Source organism: Cololabis saira, chromosome 1, assembly GCF_033807715.1.
Source record: "Cololabis saira isolate AMF1-May2022 chromosome 1, fColSai1.1, whole genome shotgun sequence".
NCBI classification, from domain to species: Eukaryota; Metazoa; Chordata; class Actinopteri; order Beloniformes; family Belonidae; genus Cololabis; species Cololabis saira.
Genome location: NC_084587.1, coordinates 37,873,739 through 37,892,931, shown reverse-complemented (window position 1 = coordinate 37,892,931; position 19,193 = coordinate 37,873,739). Strand labels below are relative to the sequence as shown.

The 19,193-nt window shown below is 40.3% G+C and overlaps 2 protein-coding genes and 1 non-coding gene across 7 annotated transcripts in view; 1 reads left to right on the top strand and 2 right to left on the bottom strand.

Annotated features, from left to right (window-relative positions):
- The window catches only part of LOC133444451 (nucleosome-remodeling factor subunit BPTF-like), a 51,815-nt gene extending 44,107 nt beyond the window's left edge, over positions 1-7,708 (bottom strand). For all 5 annotated transcript variants that reach the window (XM_061722271.1, XM_061722251.1, XM_061722265.1 and 2 more), the window contains exons 1-2: positions 6,820-7,708; positions 3,673-4,495 (exon numbers count right to left, since the gene is read on the bottom strand). In XM_061722271.1, coding sequence (XP_061578255.1) covers positions 3,673-4,495; positions 6,820-7,468 — 1,472 coding nt within the window. In that variant the 5' untranslated portion in view covers positions 7,469-7,708. The remainder of the gene's footprint in view (positions 1-3,672; positions 4,496-6,819) is intronic.
- An 888-nt stretch (positions 7,709-8,596) lies between these two features.
- On the top strand, positions 8,597-8,678 carry trnas-aga (transfer RNA serine (anticodon AGA)). Its single transcript has one exon. It is a non-coding gene; the product is annotated as a tRNA-Ser (tRNA).
- A 196-nt stretch (positions 8,679-8,874) lies between these two features.
- nol11 (nucleolar protein 11) lies at positions 8,875-18,680 on the bottom strand. The gene is made up of 18 exons (XM_061732473.1): positions 18,385-18,680; positions 17,874-17,987; positions 16,320-16,376; positions 15,765-15,913; positions 15,139-15,196; positions 14,799-14,940; positions 14,328-14,534; positions 14,094-14,170; positions 13,578-13,701; positions 11,526-11,617; positions 11,183-11,242; positions 10,898-11,082; positions 10,646-10,771; positions 10,267-10,497; positions 10,057-10,135; positions 9,851-9,943; positions 9,580-9,687; positions 8,875-9,475 (listed from the first exon to the last, which is right to left on the bottom strand). Exons 1-18 carry the CDS (start codon positions 18,529-18,531, stop codon positions 9,362-9,364), a joined length of 2,163 nt encoding a protein of 720 aa, XP_061588457.1. The 5' UTR covers positions 18,532-18,680; the 3' UTR covers positions 8,875-9,361.
- Positions 18,681-19,193: the final 513 nt, after the last annotated feature.

Genomic DNA, 19,193 nt, shown 5'->3' with positions numbered 1-19,193 from the left:
GATTTCACGCTGTGATCGGTGATCTGCAATATCGGGATTGGCAGATACTGATTTTGGAGATCGGCCCTCAAAATCCTGATCGGTGCAGCTCTAAAATCAATACACCCCTGATTGTGGCAGCTCAGGCACATGTCTCTGGTACTGCATTTCAAGGGATAACAGGAGCTACAGGTGAATGGCAAATTAAAGAGAAAACTAACTAAACAAGTTAAGAAAAAGGGACTGATACACTTCTACACAACTGCATGGACTGGTCATGCTCTGTGACGTGCATGAAGCTGCTGACCGGCCTACTGGACTCTCGCTTTGAAAGTGGGTTCATCAAGAAGGCGCTCATGGAAACGAGCTTTAGTGGGAGGGGGGGCGGGGGGTTTACAAGTGTTTCAATAGGTAGATCTTATCTAAAATGGGAAAGATAATTTTGTTGCATGCATAATATTCAATTTCAAGTTTAATGAAATGTTAAACTTGTGTGTCCTGTAATTATCATCATGTGTCTTCAATCTTCAGTTAGTCAGTTTAAAGGGTGAAAAGGCATCACTCTGTTGTTTGGTGTCATGGAGTTCATAATACTGAACATGGATCAGAGAAAGCAAAGGAGAGTTGTTTGATATGATCAGGCAGACAATTATAGACAGGCATTTTAAAATGTAAAGGCTAGAACAGCATCCCCAAGCAGTTTGATGTTTCTGTGACAGCAGTTACAGATTTTATTTAGGAGTTTGGGGTCCACAGGACTGTAGCCAACCTCCCTGGATGTGTCAACAAGAGGAAACCTGATGAAAAATTTAAGAGATGGACAATATGAATGGTAATCAAATAGCCCAGAACAACTTACAAAGAGATTTAAGGTGAAGGTCAAGGTACATAAACATTAGATTGCATCATCCTTCACTGTTTGAGCCAAAGTGTTTGATCGAGGAGGACTCCACTGTTTAAAGCAAATCATAAAAAGCCAGACTGGAATTTGTCAAAATGCATATTGACAAGCCACAAAACCTCTGAAAGAATGTCCTTTGGACAGATGGGACACAACTAGATCTTTTTGGAAAGTCAGAGTTTTTCAACTATTTGTTTATAGATGCAAAAATTCAAAGAAAAGAAGAATTTGGCTTCTGTGAAACATGGAGGAGGCTCGGTTATGTTCTGGACCTGCTTTGCTGCATCTGGAACAGGGCATCTTGAATCTGTGCAAGTACAATAAAATCTCAATACTATCAAGGCATTCTGGAGACAAATGAGCTGACATGTGTCAGAAAGCTTGGTCCCAGTCAAAGGTCATGAGTCCTCCAACAGGATAATGACCCAAAACAAACAATTGAAAACATCCAAGTATTGGACAATTCTGAGTTGGCCTTCTATGAACCCTGATGTAAATCCTGAAAGATGCAGTCTGGAGAAGAAACCTGTCCAACCTGAGACAGCTGGAACAGTTTGCTCATGAGGAGTTGGCCAAAATACCTGCCTACCGGTGCAGAAGTCAGAGTGAGAGTTACACAAATCACTTGATCGCAGTGATTGCTTCAAAATATTGTGTATGATATATTCTTTTCAATCACAATTCAAAAGCTATGTCTGGTTTTGGTTAGTCAATTTTTAGTAAATTATTATTATTTTTTATTTTTTTTTTACATTTGCCGGATTGAAGTTATTTCAGTGGCCATTGTGGGTTTTTCTTTAATGGAAGGGTTCCAACAAAATATTTGGTACCTTTTAATGCAAGTCTACTCTATAGCATTAAAGCCATGAAAATTGGAGAGAAATCTGAAGAGAGAAAAGGGACCCCTTACTGAAAAGCTTCCCAGAAAACAGGTGCATGTATACTTCACCAAAGAGACACTAGCTACTTAGCTACAGCTTTTTGCCCAGCATAGTCCATGCCATCAGACAGTGAAGCCTGCGGCCATGTAACAGAAATGTCTATTCAGCAGCTTTGCTTGGGCCACGTGCACACGGACGCACACAAATGCCCTCATAGCAAATACTAATGCCATCACACAGACTTTTTTTTATGTACGCACTACTTGCCCATGAGATCACAGCCTCTGAGGGGACTATGAAGACTGGGAACCAAGCACCTGCTTTGGGCCAACTTAATGAACAACAAAGTTTAAAAAAAGAAAAAAGTAAGAAGAAGACAGAAATAAATAAATTAAAAAGCAGAAGGTACCAATACTTGTAAATGTAATATTGTTTGGGTGATTCATAATCCTTTTATGGTTTAAAAATCAGTCTCCTGCAGCTGAACCAGCACAATCACCATCTGTGACTGCTCCATGCAATGTAACAGATACATGGGGACCAATACTGCTATTAACCAGGCTATGGAAAAAAAACTATAGGGGGATGATGCAGTCATGACTGGTTTACCGAAGAACACGTCTCAGTCAAAACTTTATCTTCACTGAGATCCAAGAAACTGATCTAATGATATTCTTTGTGCTCACTGCTTTTGTCAGTTTAGACTCAGACTTGTGGGTGAGGGAAAACTGTGGTACACCATGCTATGTCTTGTATCTTCTATGCCATAGGTTGATGGATCCCTTTTTATAAATTAGCTGCTATATCAGGGCCTTTATGCACAATACAGTACAATCGGCTATTTTGAATGTAGGTCTGCCAAAGAAACAACTGTCGGCAATGAATGAGTACACAATGAGGAGGGTATTAGTGATGGAAAAATTACACAACTCACTCTGCATAACCTCTTATTTTGCATCTTCATCTCTCCAAAACAAGCAGCGCTTCTCACAAGAAGTTGGCTGTGACAGAGGTCAACTCTATATGACATTATAGATAAAAAGTAAACTTTTTCTTGTTGTTGTTTTCAAGCAACACATTATTCCAGCTTCTCTTACTGAACAATTACTGCCCAATCTCCAATCAGAAGGTTGTGCCCTCCTTCTTAGGTATAGATGTCCCAGTCGACACACCTTTGTGTTGCATTCAGATGGTATATTTTGGCCCAGTTTCTTGTGACATGAGAAGTCACTGCAGGGGGGCTTTCATTGCTGCTAGTTATTCATGACAGTTTGGCATATAAGAGCCCTTAAATGAAAGATTTTTTTTTTTAAAACAAGGATGTTGTATGCTTTCCCCGAGTCAATCCAGACCTGGCTTAATAGCTCCACCCTGACTAGAGTCGTGCCAGGATTGAACCCAGGCTGCTGACTCAATGCTATTCTGCAGAAATTAGAATGTTGTTCTGCATTTATCAACTGTTTAGTGGTTTTATAATGAAAACCATGATTGTGTGATGCTCAGGAATTAACTTCTGACAATGTATTTATCTGAATAAAAGGCACAGAACAACTAAATTAACAGCTTTACAGGTGTACCAACGGCATGTACAGTATATCCCAATACACAATTTTTAATCTGTATATAAGTGGCAGGGATGGAACAAAAGGCAGCTAGAGTATGTGTTCACGGGTATGATTAGTTAGATTCAACATCATTTCCAAGTTATGTACAAGTTCAGAGACTGCAATATAGCACACCTCTCCCTTTCATCCACTGAGGATTTTTTTTAAGTATATATATATATATATATATATATATATATATATATATATATATATATATATATATATATTACCCATGTGCATCACTGCAAAGATTAAGTCTAATCTCGGAGTAATCTTGAAACAAAATGAAATGATGTGAACTTACACAACAATTCGGCGGTTTAGGAACCAGTATTTGCGGTGGTGTCGGTCAAAGCCCACCGGAAGCTGACGAAGAAATGGTTTGCTCTTCTGCACCTCAGGAATGCAATCTACCACGCCAGGTATCTTGTGTGCCACACAGACCTCGCACTGCCACTCATCCTCTGGCACTTCCTGCAATGGTGGCTTCACACACTCCAGATGGTAAACGGCTGAACATGTCTCGCAACACAGCAGGTCACCAAGACGATGACAGACCCTGCAGTGGTCATCATAGGCAATAACCCCTTCCGACATAAGCTCTTCTCGGGCAATGTTGGTTGCCAAAAACTGGTCCACCAAAAACTGAAGAACTTTAATTTTGTTCTCCAGTGGTTCATACGGATAATCCTCACTCTCCTGAAAAGGCAAAATGTGCCGGTATTCTGGGTCACTCTCACAGTATGCCCGCACCACCTCCGGCCAGGTCATACCATCCACAAAATATAGTGTGGAATTAACAGAGTCCTTCACGTCAGCAGGCCCAAATGTGGTGTTGGAAGTGTCCTCCTCTCTGAGAATAGCTTTGAGCAAAGCGATATGAGTCTCTGCCAGTAACGTACACTGCTCCTGGCTGGCCAGCGCTGCACAGAAATCCTCAAATCGGAATTGGGAGAGCCGCAAGACAGTGCCAAAGTTGCGTAGGACCTCATAGATAGCCGACACATTGAGGAGCTGCGGGGCAGGAACCATGAGGTCCTCAGAAGACCTGGGAAGCTCCAAGGAAGGAATGTCCTTTGCCTCAAGAATAGGAGAATGCGGTCGCAGGGACCGACTTATTTTCCGACCTGCAATAGGAAAAAGAAAAAGAGTCAGAACAGAAGAGTGTGACATATAAAAACATAAAAAGTGAACATTTGGTCTATTCTTCAAACTCAGTGCCAAGTTAATTAATAACAATTTAACTTTAAAAGTGAAAATTAACATGATCAAAAACGAGCAGACGCATCATCTTCACACTAATCAACAGTGCTGTCACCGGGATCACACAGTTAACTTGGAAGGAGCTGCTTGGTTACCGCAAAAATTATATTTTTTAGTAATTAAATATCATTAATATTAAGATCACTTAACATAATCACTCATCAACTCTGCAAACACCTAGCTGGCTTTAACTGTTCATTCTTTTTATCTTGACTTAAGCTGAACAAAATACCACATTACGACAAATGGGTTAAAAAAATAAGACAGTTGCAAAATTAGAGTATTATTGTCATATGCAATGAACCACAATTATTTTATCAGTTATGTTTGATAAACTTCAAAATCCAAAAATGTGGTTGAACATAAAATTTATATGGACTGATGGACAAAATTTCTCGCGATTCAAGTATTTTAGTGCACAATATACTACAGCGTATATTAGCCCGTAGTACCATACAAATACACTAAGGAAGTGAATGCTCTAATTTTGATCTTATTGTAAGTAAATACTAATGTAAATACTAATGTGAACTGTTTATTTTTAAGTTCAAGTTGTTTTTATTTCCACTGATGAAATGTTAGTAAATGTAGGTTCACTGCACTTGTGCATTGAACCGTGTGCATTAGATTGTGCACAATTGTGTACATTGTCCCTTATCTGTCAATTTCTGATGATAGTCACGGTCCATAATGAAAAATACATTTGTATTCGTGGCTAGATTTGAACAGGTCGGCGTGAGTCCTTTCAGCGGACTTCCACAATGGAAAGACGCTGAATTGCCCATCACTTCATTCCCACTGGAGTCAGTTAGTGTTACGATAAAACTTTCATTACATACTGCAGATGTGTGCACCTCTTGTGTTCTCTCAATCTGAGCTTCCACAACATCTCTGAAGAGTGCTGGACCGTGTGCAGTGTGTAAGTGCTGTTATAAATGCTTATAAACTGTAGAATTTCTATTGTTTAGAGGACAATTTTATGAAAAAAAAAGGTGCATGGTTCTGTGGTTTAACAGCAATATCTAAACTTCGATCAGTAGTTGGACAATAGTAATAAACAGGTCATTTACAAAAAAAAAACAGTCCACGGGTCAAACAAAGGTTAACTACACATTTAGTATCAATCACAGGAATTATGTGCCAAATAAAACGTATCTTGCTATAAAGGCAGAGGTTTAACTCCACAAAAACAGGGTTTTATCAATGGAAGAGTGCATTACTGTAGTCCTGTGTGGAATTACGTGCAGTAGTTGACAAACAGCTTAAAGTGGATTTCATTAGATGAAATTTATGTAAAATATTGTTCCTGCTAATTTATTGACATGAAGAGAAATTGAATAAATTGTAAACTTAACAGGTTTCATTTCAAGTTCTAATAAACTTAGAGTGGTTACCATGGTAACGGTGCCCTACGTTATCTGCAACAAGTGAGAAAGAGCGCGTCTCTTCAAAACACGCCTGCCAAGCTCATTTAGCAACATTGTGCAGAAAACAAAATACACGCTGGACGGGACATGTGCATCCGATGTCTGGAAACAAATATCTACCATAGTTAACATCTTTAGTAAGAGTTGCAGTCTACAAAAATAAAGTGATTGCAATATATGGTATTGGATGAAGTGTAGTAAACAGAGCTGAACCTGCACAAATGCATCTTCTGCACAAGTGCAAGGAAGTGCAATGAATGGAATAAAAAGAGAGAGAAGCAAAGACTGTGCAAAGACATACATCCTGTCTTTGCACGTTTAGGTAAACAAATGAAAAACAGTGCGCGTGTAAAAGTAAGGTCTAAAAAAAAAAAAAAGAGAGGAAAAAAAGGGAAAAAAAACTACGTCCGATTTGCATAATGACAACAGAACTAAAATTCAAAAACACTAAAGGCTGATTTATGGTTCCGCGTTACACCAACGCAGTGGCTACGGCGTAGGGTACGCGGCGACGCGAAGGGTACGTTGCGCGTCGCCGCGTACCCTACGCCGTCGATTTAACGCAGAAGCATAAACTCAGGCTTAAGAGGCGGTGGAAGCGTGGAGCAGAGCTGCAAGCAGGCGCACCGTAAACAAAGGCCTGTTTCTGAGTGCAAGCTCCATTTTGAACAATACGGCTTGCTTTCTGTTCTGGGGCTCAAAATAAAGCACCAGCCTTGCAGCAGCATGCCGTGGCTGTGCCGGGGTGTGTGCACCGGTACCTGGGGGGCTGCTGCCCAGCGTGCTGCCCAGCGTGCTGAGGCTCCTGCAGCTGCTCTCCGTGCAGCAGCTGGCGTCCTCCTCGTCCGGCAGCTCCTGCAGGTAGTCCGAGTCCTCCAGGGCCTCCTCCTCGTCCTCCTCCTCCGGACCCGAGGACGACGGGTTGTCGTTCAGCTCGTCCTCGTCCGAGCGGTAGCTGATATTGTCGTCCTCCTCGTCGCTGTTGTCGTCGTACACCACCTTGGTCTGGGGCCGCCTCCTCCTCCCGGGGCCACCGGGGCCACCGCGGGCCCCCCGGCCCCGGGAGCCGCGGCCCCGGCCCCGGCCGCCTCTCCCCCGCAGAGGAGCAGCAGCTGCAGCCGCTACGACTACCGCTGCGGGAGTAACGGCTCCGATGGGGGCACCAACTTTCCTGCGGCCCCGTGACGAATTAAAGTTTTCCCGAGCAGAAACGTCCGCGTCCAGCTCCGCGGAGCCGCCGCTGCAGAGGCTGCTCCCTCCCCGGCCCCGGGACCCGCGGCCCCGGGAGCCCCGGCCCCGGCCGCGCACGCCCCTGGTCCGGCCGCCCCGGGAGCCCCGCACCGGCCCCGGGGAGCCCTCCCGCACCGCGGCGGCGGCTTGTTTGGGCGGCCTTCCTCTCCTCCCCCTCATCGCGGGAGAGAGGCGCTGATGTTCCGCTTCAATCTCGCTGCTCGGAGGAGACAAGCACCCAAGGGGAAAAGGGAAGGGGGGAAACGCGCCGCGGGTCCCCGGCGACGGTTCTCTCGCTCGGTCCCCCCGCCAAGCCCCGGGCTCAATTTCAGGGGGCGCAAAGCTCAAAGTGAATGGCCAGTGTCCCGCTCCGGGTCGTCTGCGGACGCCATTTTTCTTCTCGACTCTCCCTCCGTTGAAAACACAGCAGGCCTCGGAGGCGCGTCAAGCTGCGCGGCGTGAGCGCCGGCTACACCGGAAGTCAAGCGTTCTTCCCTTCAAAGTAAAACCAAATGTCATATAAAAATAACGTTTAAAAACATGTTTTGTAATATGCAACGTACTTATATATACATGGAGACTATTTATCTTCATAATAATTATTTAATTATGCATCAAGAAAAATCACAGGGTTTCAGTTTCAACTAGTTCATTTAAACACACTCAGGAAGGTGATGTGCGTGTGTCTAAATTACTCTAACTTTAGGACTCGACTGTAAATGGTCACGTGACTTTAATATACAATAGACGCAGTAGCAGTACTTCATGAAAATTAGTTTTTCATTCAAACGCTAAGTACTGTTTAATTAGCGTTTGCTGCTTCTGGTGGGGACTGATCACCACAGGTGGTTAGAGTATTTGGTGAAGCTTAATCGTTCTTCTCGGTTCTATCGCTGATTTCGTCACAAACCGCGTAGCGAGGAGATAATACTACATCCGACATTTAGGTTTACACATAATTCGCGAATAAAGTTCATGACCCTCCTGTTTTCGCATAGAAATTAGTTTATTGCATAGTGCATGGAAACTAGATTTTTTTTAAAGGGAATTTCATTCAATCCAAAGCAGCTGGCTTACTTTTCATGTAATTGAAAAATAAAATAATGTAGGGGAAAAAAACTAAAAACTATAAAGCTTTACAATCTTATTTCAGTAGTTAAAATGGAGCCAATAATAAAAAATGCAAAGTATTTTAGGTAATAAACACTACCACCGATATAAGCCCACCCAAAAAAAAAAAAAAAAAAACCAATGCTCTTTTCGGTATTTTTTTTTTTGTGATGACGTAGATGAAAGTGCCGTCTATCAGTTGTCGTGGCCGAGTGGTTAAGGCGATGGACTAGAAATCCATTGGGGTCTCCCCGCGCAGGTTCGAATCCTGCCGACAACGAATCTCGTTTTTAATCTTCCCATTTCGTTTTTTCGAACTTTATTCACCTTCTATACCCAGTTTTGATTTGTGTATTCATTAAATGTTGCTTTAAACATCAAACGCTTCTGACAAGCAGAGGTGTGATTTGAACCAAGATATAACATAGAATGAAGACAGTGTATCTGACAACAGCTTTAAACAAAAAAAAAAAAACAGAAAAATTGTACACATGGATTAGCTGTTTTATAATTTTATATATTTATATCCAACATAAAGGGCTTTCATGTACAAAACAGTAAAAGTCATGACTGAGATTGACAAATAGACATTAGGTTCAACATCCCCACCCCCATTAACAATAGTATAAAACATAATGTCACAACATGAATTTGACATGCATTTTACTAATCCATAATTACCCATTATAGCACTTGTGGCCAGGGAATTGAACGCAACTGTATCATCTCACCGGTGCAAATTCTACCAACTTCAAGATATCTAGCAAATGTTTCATTGAGATCTGCAGCAGATTTAATACCAAAGTTATAACAGGCCCCGCCCTCCCCCGCCCAACATTCAGTAAAACATTTATTATACCAAGCATCTGTGCCAGACAACAGTTTGGGGCAATAAACATTCTTCAAACAACTTCATCTGAAAAATTCAAAGTTGGAATTTATTAAAACAATTCTGTAAACTTTCTAAAACAGCTCAATGACCTCAATGGAGTATTGTCCATCATCTTTCTTCACCTTCATCTTATCAAGCTCTTGGAGACTTCCCTCAATCTTCCCAAGCTCATAAAACAGCTTCACCTGAGGACAAAAGATGCAATCTTTATATCCGAAAATCTTGTCACATGTAAAATTGGAGTACTTTGCATTATGTTGCAATATAAAAATTTAAGAAAACTTTTTACCTGAGACTCAACAAAATTGTGGAGGTTCAGCAGCAAGCCTTTAGCCTCTGGAGTCATCACCAGCACAGTAAAATGGGCATCCAGAAGCATGCACACCCAATCCACAACCTGTACTCAAGCACAGAGGAGAATGAGGTTGAAAATGTAATGTATTCTCAAAGTGGATCACATTTCACCATTTGTGTAGTTATTCTGTGGTGAATATGTTGCAGAGGAAATGTCTTTACTCAAGCAGGACCATTTAAAATACCAAATCAAATGCGATACAAACCTGATTCAGACTTGGTGATCTGAACGTGTGCATCTGTGCAAAATTATCTTGGGAATATTGTAGGTAAAGAAACTGCAGGTACTGCAGGAAAAGCTGATCAGAAGAGAGAGAGAGAGAGAGAGAAATGGCAAGACCATTACTTAACACAAATTCAGTACCGCCTGGTTCAATTTAAAGACAGGGAAAACTGGTTAGCTGTTACTCACAACAACATGTTGGGAGGAAAGATCCTTTAGATGTGGGAGGAGGAAAGTGTCACTATAGGCCATCTGCACGACCTCATTTCTATGCAAACTGAGTTAAGGCCTCATTCTTTCATAATTCAATGCATTTTCAAAAACCATATCATTATACATCATTTACAAACATGCCATTCAACAAGATCATCATTATTATAACAAAAGCTGGGAGGATACATCAGAGCACCCTTCTGTACTCCCACTGGGCAAATCTGCTCCAGTGACGACGGGGCATTCTTGTCTTGTTTTCGCATCTGGGCACCGATGGCATCTGAGCTGTCCTCAAAAGAAGTGGGGCTAAAACCGTTCTGTAAGCCAACTTGGTCGCAGTGTTTCGAGACTATGGCTTCCATGAAAGACACGCTGTCCGGCTCCAAGTTCAACTTCTCTGCATCAACATCTGATAAACTGCAAGAAAAGTGTGAGGAAAATCGTTATTCGCTGAACTATTTGATGCTATGTAATAAATGACTTGGTAAATTTGGATCAAAACATTAAATGAGTGTAATCAAGTTAATGTAACAATAGTTTCAAGCCACACAGTTATCAATTTTACCCAATGAATGCTTTTAGGCAGGCACAGGTGATGGCCTCAGGGATGTCAGGGAAGAACTGTAAACAGAGCTGACACAAGAAGTAATCCTTCCTTTCAAGGGCCAAGGACACGAGATCAGGACACACACTGTTGAATATAGAGATGGTAGGTTACATTCAACAGAAATACTGCTGGTTCTCTTTTATGTAAAATTCAGGTTTTCACAAAAGTATAAAAATAGAGACAAGTGACCACTGTCATGACTGTACGGACCTGTGGCACAGACACCGAGTGCGCACGAGCTGTGCCAAGCTGCTGGACGTGTAGAAAGCTGGATCAGCCAGACTCCGAGACACCAGGGTCAATGCTAGCTGTCCCAAGAAGGGCTGCAGGTCCTGGAGGTCGTGCCTGGACAAGAGTCCCTCTACCTCTCTCTGGACCTCCTCAACTGGTATGGTCTACAAGAGGAAATGCATTATGTTGTAATCTTAGCATTGTTTGGTATTTTTCTGTCGAATCCGGTAAGTTGTAGAATGCAAACTGCTAGAGATGTTATACCTTGACGAGTTCTAGCACTTGCTCGGTGGTTAGAGCCGACTGTGTCTTGCGAGTTGATCTCTGGATGGAAGGAAAAAAACAAATTTGGGATCGTCATGACAACACTGATGGCAGAAAAAGAACCATTACTCCTTTGTTAAGACTCCACTCAGGACATGTCAAACTATAAAAACTGATTTACAAAACTACTAGTGAATCTCATCAAAAGCTAAAGAAATTCAGTGATTTCAAGTAAACTAATTCATACAGAGTATAGGTTTCTTTCTTGCACCGTTAGTTTTGGTCAGAGCTGTGGAGCGAATGTGCTATAGATGAAGTCATTTAAAACAGTTACCCAACATACCATCTTTCTGGTCTCCACAAGTTTAGGGGGCTGAGCGTTCTCTCCATGCAGAATGTTACTCCAAGAGGGGACACAAACTGGAGGTTTGGACTCTGTGAAAGTTAAAGAAACAAAGTGGTGGGCGAGGACAAACATTTTCCATGCAGAATGTACCTTAAATGATGACTAAAATAAACCTCATACACAGCTGCACATCATTTCAATTTTAAGTGCTTATTCTGCAGGAGTGCACTAAAGCGTCAAGTTTTTCTTCTGATGTATGACATCTGCTTCAAGTCACATTCATGTACTAAAGGCGTGGAGGCTGAGCAGCTTTGAAGACGCCGACTACTGCCCTATTTGCACTGGACTAGAACAACCCGGGGCCTGCAGTATTTCAAAACCATATACAGAATCATTTGTAGAGAACTATCTAGTGAATTTATCACTTGAATTATCTTTTCGGACAGTACTGAGGTCTTGCCAGGTATTTAAAAAACCTAAATATTCTTTTCTGACAAAAAGAATCAGCAAATTAAACTACTGAGTTATTTTGTTAGCACTGTTCATCGGGTCCTCAATGTCGCACGGATGAAAACATAACAGATCACCGTCTGCATATTTTTAATTCCTGAATATTCCATTTACAGCCTGTATTATTACATTTTCATATCTTATCAGATAAAATAAAACCACATTGATGTTGTCTTTGTCACATGTCAATCAGTTCACTGCGCTGTATGTTCGCTCCACAGCTCAGAAATGTATCAACTACCACCAGTTTAAAAAAAAAAAAACAGCATCAAAAATCAAGCAATATTATTATTATTTTTTTGCAGAGCAGTCATTTTCCAACTATGCGAAAATTGTATTAACTATATATTTTTTCATTTTTATCTGATAATCATTCAAATGACAAATTACGACCATAGATGACTAGCTAGATTACTGAAACACACCACTGGTGTACTAGCAAGACGCCATTGCCCTGGAAGATAAACAATTACAAAAGACTTCTTTTAAAAACAAAAATAAACTAGACTTATGCATTTCCCTTAATTTATTATGAATAACCAGACTGCTGTCAGACTACACCCACCTCTTGGGGGTGATTACCTCCGTAATCGCACGTATAGTTTACAAATAATCCCTTAAATTCAGTTCAGTGTGTGAGGTGTTGTCACGTCGTTGATAGAAACATACTTCATTTGATGACACCAGTTTGTGTAACAAATCTTAAGCATTTATATAAAAGAAATATTAACTTCAGTGTTTAATCAAAAGTTAAACTAATACACATTTACATTAACAGATCTCATGAGGCTGATCTGAGGAATCTGTGTTTTACTGCAATTTACAGACATTGATCCCTGGAGGTGATGTCGACGCCTTATGTTTAATTAAAGAATTAAGTTTTATTTAACAAACTTTGTACTGGATTAATGTCTCAAATGTCCACCATAAATGTTACAAACTACAACAGATCCCTTCTTACATTTTCCCTTCCATCCATTTCCATCATCTCGTATCAAACACCGATTTCAGATTTGTTTCCTATTGATCACTAAAACACTACTAAAAAGCATAGACAGAAAATATGCATTTTGACTTTTTTTCTTCTTCAATTTTTTGTTTGACCAACTCCAAACAAACCATACATATATGGAACTGTTGCTCGAAGTAGTTTGTCAGCAACTGCTAGCGTTACTTTCTTTTGCCATATTTGTTCATGTGCTTCCTTAAAACGCACATGGCAGAGCAGAGTTCCTTTGGGCCAACCTAAACGGTGCCAGCGTGAAAGCACCATTTGTCGCTTCCGTCATGTGAGCAAGTTTCAGCATCATCCACGTATGATAGGAACGTAAAACGATAAGCAGGTCTTATAAAAGATGACCAGGACTGTTTTTTTGTGGTTTGGCTGGCAATAGGGAAGAGAGATCATGAGAGTAAGACAACACTTCCTAACATAATCAAATAAACCTTCAAATGAAACTGAAACTGTTTTTTTTTTTTGCATGAAAAATTTCCTTTGAGCAGCTTTAACTGGAGGAACAGCTGATTGTTTTTACTCACCTTCAGTCTTGGCTTTTCTGAGTTTTCCCAGAGCAGAGGCGAGGGAAGATTTGGGACACGAAAATGGTATAACAGAGAGGCTTTTCCCATGTGGAATAAATAACCTGTTTGAATAGCTCCACAGCTATATTAGAGATGAAAAAATAAGATAAAATTTACTTCAGTGGCACAGGTGAAGGAGGTGCACAGATGTTCAACTAGTGGAGTTATACCCCACTTGAGAGCATTGTAAACTGCTGTAAAGTTGTGAGTAGGGACAGGGAACCCCCTCACAGTGGAGAGCAGAAGCAATACTCTACCAAAGTCATACAGTCCTCCGTCAGCACGCACCAGCTGGAAGGACAGGGAACCTTGGCCTTTTCATGTCTACATCTAAAACCGTCAGCAAAACTGTTTTAAAACATGCATGAGGCTCCAGGAGCATATGATCAGCATTACTGCTTCAGTGACTTAACCTTAGCAGAGAATAGAAACATAAAAACACATTTGAAGCAGATCATATGATCATATTCCCACCTGTCTGTAGATTTTACCCGCCATCTCTATTCCAGCTTGAAGTGTCTGAAAATTAGTATTCCAGATGCAGAGATAGTCTGAAATGGAAAAACAGAGAGACTGTAAACCTATGATGTTGAAAGAAAAAAAAAAGAAAAAGAAAAACTTTTTGATAATAATAGAGCCACACAAGGTACTGTAAAGTTGGCTTTGCATTCAATGAGGTTTCAGATATTGTGATTAAACTACGTTTACCTTTGCCAGCTCCAGCAGAGGGATGTGGAGCCCCCACAACAGCTATATGACAATCATCCAGGATCACGGCTGATGCCGCTTCCAGCAAACCTTCCCCAACTGGAAGATTTAGAACCAGGCTCCGGGGCAATGGAAGAGCACAGGCTTTTTCGTCAGCTGCAGGGCCCCGCACAGAGATCACACTCTGGTATACGTGGCCATTAGGGACTGTACCAGAAAAATAATAAAGAGGTAGAAAATCTTAGTAAGGAAAGACATTACAGGTTAATTAAGTACTAGTGCCTGCCTCGTTAATTATAAGGATGGAGAGTTAAATGGGTGCGGCCTGTCGTTTTAAAAGGTCCCAAAATTTAAAGGTTTTCTTTTACCCATCGCCCCCCACCCACCCAAATTTAGAATGTAAGTGCTCTAGTCTCCTTGTCTGTTTTCTTAATCTGCAAACCTATTAGGTGCATTTAAATTCACACTTACAGAGATGAATGAGGCAGATATATTCATCTTTGCAGGAAGCAGAGAAGCTGAGTGGGGACAGATTAGGTTCTTCTCCCTCCAACCGGTACCTCTGAAGAGAGTTGGGGTTCAGTCTCTGCAGGTAGAGGAAATGTTCTCCTTTCTGTAGGATGACAGTGAAAGAAATTCAAGCCAATCAAGCATTTAAAAACATCAGTATCAACAACAGAATGCCAATGTTCATAGAACGCCAGGGCTTTAACATTTGTCAGAGATTAATATTGCTAAACAAGGGCAATGAAAAATGAATTCTCAATTTTCAGGTCTTAGATAAAAAGCTTGATGGCAGAAATCTTGTTACCTGTTCCGTAATAAATATGACAAATTGCTGCGTCTTTGCCACAATGCTGGTGCTCCATCTACAGACAAAAAGAAAAAGACACCATTAAACACCACATTTAACTGTCAACTGTTTTATTAAAAAAATAAAACATTCATACATAATGCAGTTCTGAAATTTTTCCTGATATAACTCAGATGAGCTATATGTGAAAACCCAAATATTCCTAGACATCAAACACTGCACGACTGCCCTGCTAGCTCCTTACCAATGGCCTGTTTCTTAGAAACTGATTGAGACATAATAAAGTAAAATAAATCCAAGTTTTGCCATGTATATCATTGAAACCTTAAGTTTTTGTTAGAAGAACAACATATCTGATGTTAAGATTGAGAAATGTTGATTGTACAAAAGGAGAATACTTAATTAAATGAAAAACAACATGGACAACCCTGAGCATTTTTTCACATTTTAAAATGTTGGAACAAGAGTAAATTTCTTACCAGTGTGATCCAGCCACCTTTGTTTTAACAACATTTTGCAAAGAAAGTATAACCAGGTGGTTTGGTTTTGAAATACACATTTTTTCATGCACAAGATTCTCCTTGTACGTCACATTTATAAAAACAGCTACTTTTATCACTGACCTGATGGCCTCCTCTTCGGCCAGGACTTCCTCGATGGGCTGCTGGGGAGCTGCCAGCAGGGAGTCCAGCAGTCTCACAGCTCCTCTCCGAAACAAGACCACAGCCTCCCCTTCACGTGCACAGTGCACCTTCCAAACATCTCCTGACACCTTATGAAAAAGAAACAGAGGAGGTAGAAATGAGAATCCGTTCAACTTGTCAACAATAAACAGAGACAAAGACTAATCTATTTTAGGTTGATGACGAAAAGCGTTTTGAAGAAGTGTAAGAGCAATTAACATGTTTTTAATTGTTTCGTATTATGCCTAATGTGACTAAACGATGTTTATGTTAGTAGTGAAGAAAGAAGAATTGTCTTTCAGCTGTTTTATTTAGTCAATTCTCATAATGAGCATGCTCAAATCGAATGACAGGATCAGCAGCTTCCTATATGCTCGGTGTTACTGCCTGAGTCGTTAAAAAAATTAAATAATTTCAAATGTAATAATTTTAACTTCCGTTTGATTCTGTGAGGCTAAAGATAAAAACAATATAAACAACTACATTCAGACTTACTGTTGCTTTGAAGGTCTTGTCTAATACTATATCTTCTTCTTTCCAAACTCTTATCACCTGAAAAAAGCAAACACCATCAACAAAAAGCCTTTAATGTTACAGAGACCTCTGAGGATTCCACCTGTGATGACAACTTTGGAGCAAGTAAAGCAAAGAATGAATCAACAACATAAAAAAAAAAAAAAAAAAAATCAAACATTGTGGGGTGAAAATTAGGGAGTTCACAGTAAAGCAATGTGAACCTGTTAATATATATAAATAAATAAATAAATAAATATATGTATATATATATTGCCTTAGCCTTGAATTAACACTTTGATGCATACAATCATACCAGTATGATGATTCTATATGTCTACATTAACAGGACAGCAGCGCCCACACCTGCAGCTGGGCAGGGGGCGTATGACGATGCACGCACGACAGCACGTGACTGACGTATGTAACTAGGTGCACTTGTTTTATGTCTCTGGGAAGGAGAGACGAGAGAGTGAGAAAAGCCTGTAATTTAATGCCCGCGGCTAAAAGCAAATGCGTGACAATGTATACTTGAATATTCACGATATAGTCATTTTGTACATCGCACAGAGTAGAATCCGAGATACATCGAATATACTAGATATATCGCCCAGCCCTACTTGTAAATATCATAAAATTCATAGAGATAGAAAAGATAAAAAACTGATTCATAATAGAGTATCGTGGTAGGAGTGTTTTCCTTCTAACTCAGGTATGATGATGTTCACTAAATGTGGATTAGGGCTGTTCGATTAATCGATTTTAAATCGTAATCGCGATTATGTAATTAGAACGATGTTAAAACGTGAAAATCGTAAAATCGATTTTTCACTTTTTTTATTTTATTTTTTACCTTGTCTGCACACATATTAATGATTGATACCATATTAATGATTGATGGAAATACCTCTCAATACCTGCGACAAGTGCCCCATCGGAGAGGCTCTTTAGTGTAGGAGGGGGCGTTGTAACATGCCACCGGGCATCCCTCAAGCCAGACCGGCTCGTGTTCCTTGCAAAAAACTTGCAAATGTGAATAGCAAATGTAATGACTGACATTACACACCTCTACCTCCTTCATGGGTTGCATTATTATTTAGCATGCAAAGACCCAGTTTAGTTTAATTAGAAAATGTCTTGTTTTATTTAATTGGAAATATAACTTACTATATGTTTGCAAGTGCTGATTTGCTGATTTTTTTTTTCCAGAGATAAAACTTTATATTTTATTATATTTTTTAAAACTTTTTTCAACTTATTTTACAGAGTTTTGCACTTTATTCATTCATTTTTGGTTTAATAAGAGCAAAGTTTGCACTTAAAGCCCAATGGGGCAAATGTTCAATAAAAAAACTGCATATTTGAAATCATTTCTTTGCCTTTTGTCAATTCACAAAATAATCGTAATCGTAAATCGGATTTTGAGAGAAAAAAAATCGAGATTTTATTTTTGGGCAAAATCGAACAGCCCTAATGTGGATGATGCTTTGCAAGAACCAGAGTCTCTGTAGTCATCTCGCTCATACAATACACTACCTTGTTATCCGAGACTGCAACGTACTCCTTGGTGTGTGGGTTGTAGACTGCTGGAGAGGTCAGGGTTTGTCCCTGTTTCACCGTCCAGCTGCTCAGCGGCTTCTGGTCTGACACCTGCCACAACACGGGGGACACAAACCACTGGTTTCAACGTCTTCCTTTCACCAATAAGCACAGCAAACCCAGACGTTGGTTGAAATAATCTACTGTATGTATCCAGCAGTACAAGGTATGAGCTAAAGCTTCCAGTTCAAAACACCCTCTTAAGTGAGACGTGCTGGATGTGTGTTGGACCATACCTTAACATATCCAAAAACGAATCGGTGTTTGTTGATTATTTTTAAGGAAGGTGTGAGTGTCCTGCATGGGCTGTACGGTACCGTCTAGTTTTGTCAGAGATTATGGCTCCATGTGTTTTACTGACGATAGCCGAGGATGCTAACACGCGTTGCTATGGCTGCGCCGACCGGCTAGTTCACCGAGTCCCCCTCCAAAAAAGTCTATACGTTACCTTATACAGAGTCACAGATCTGGTTGTGTCGGTGACGATTACATGGTCGCTGTCTCTCTCCTCCTCAAGTCCTCGAATACCCGAAGTTGACAGAGTTTTATCAGAAACAAGTCCGCACAACGTGTACCCCTCATACAGCGCCGCCATGATGGACCGCAGGAACGTGAATAGCCGAAGATCTCGCGAGAATACACGAACAGCAGCTGAGGCTGGAACCCCGACCACAGGAACATCCCGCAGCAGAAGTGATCTTATAATATTACCACCACTACCACCACCAGTAGTATTAATAACTATAAACTATGGTGTTTCGTTTACAGAGGAAACACTGTAAACTTACAGAATCAAAATTAACTCAATAATATATGACAGAATATAAATTCATAGAATGGAAAAAGGAAAAAACAGCGTCCAGCCGTGAAACTGCATTAGGATTAAAGGATGTCTCAGCAGAATTTTCAAAAACTTGTCCAAGCTTTTATCTTCAGTGAACTGGACTACTGTAACGCTGTTACATCGCATTTGATGTATGTCTCTGTTTTTTAACTCTTTTACTTTTCAATTGTTTTTTAAAAATGGTTTTAGATAGATAGATTTATAACCACAGCACCAATTATTCTTTACAATATAGACTTTGGAAATTATTTTTCATAAATATATTTTTGCTTCTGTAAATGTCACATTTTAAAGGCAGTTTGCAATATTTTTAAGTCCCTGTAATTTTTGGCTGTTAAATTGGCAATATTAGGGAAATGATTGTACCTAAATCTTAAATGGATTAATTAATAACTTGTTAGTATTATGTTATT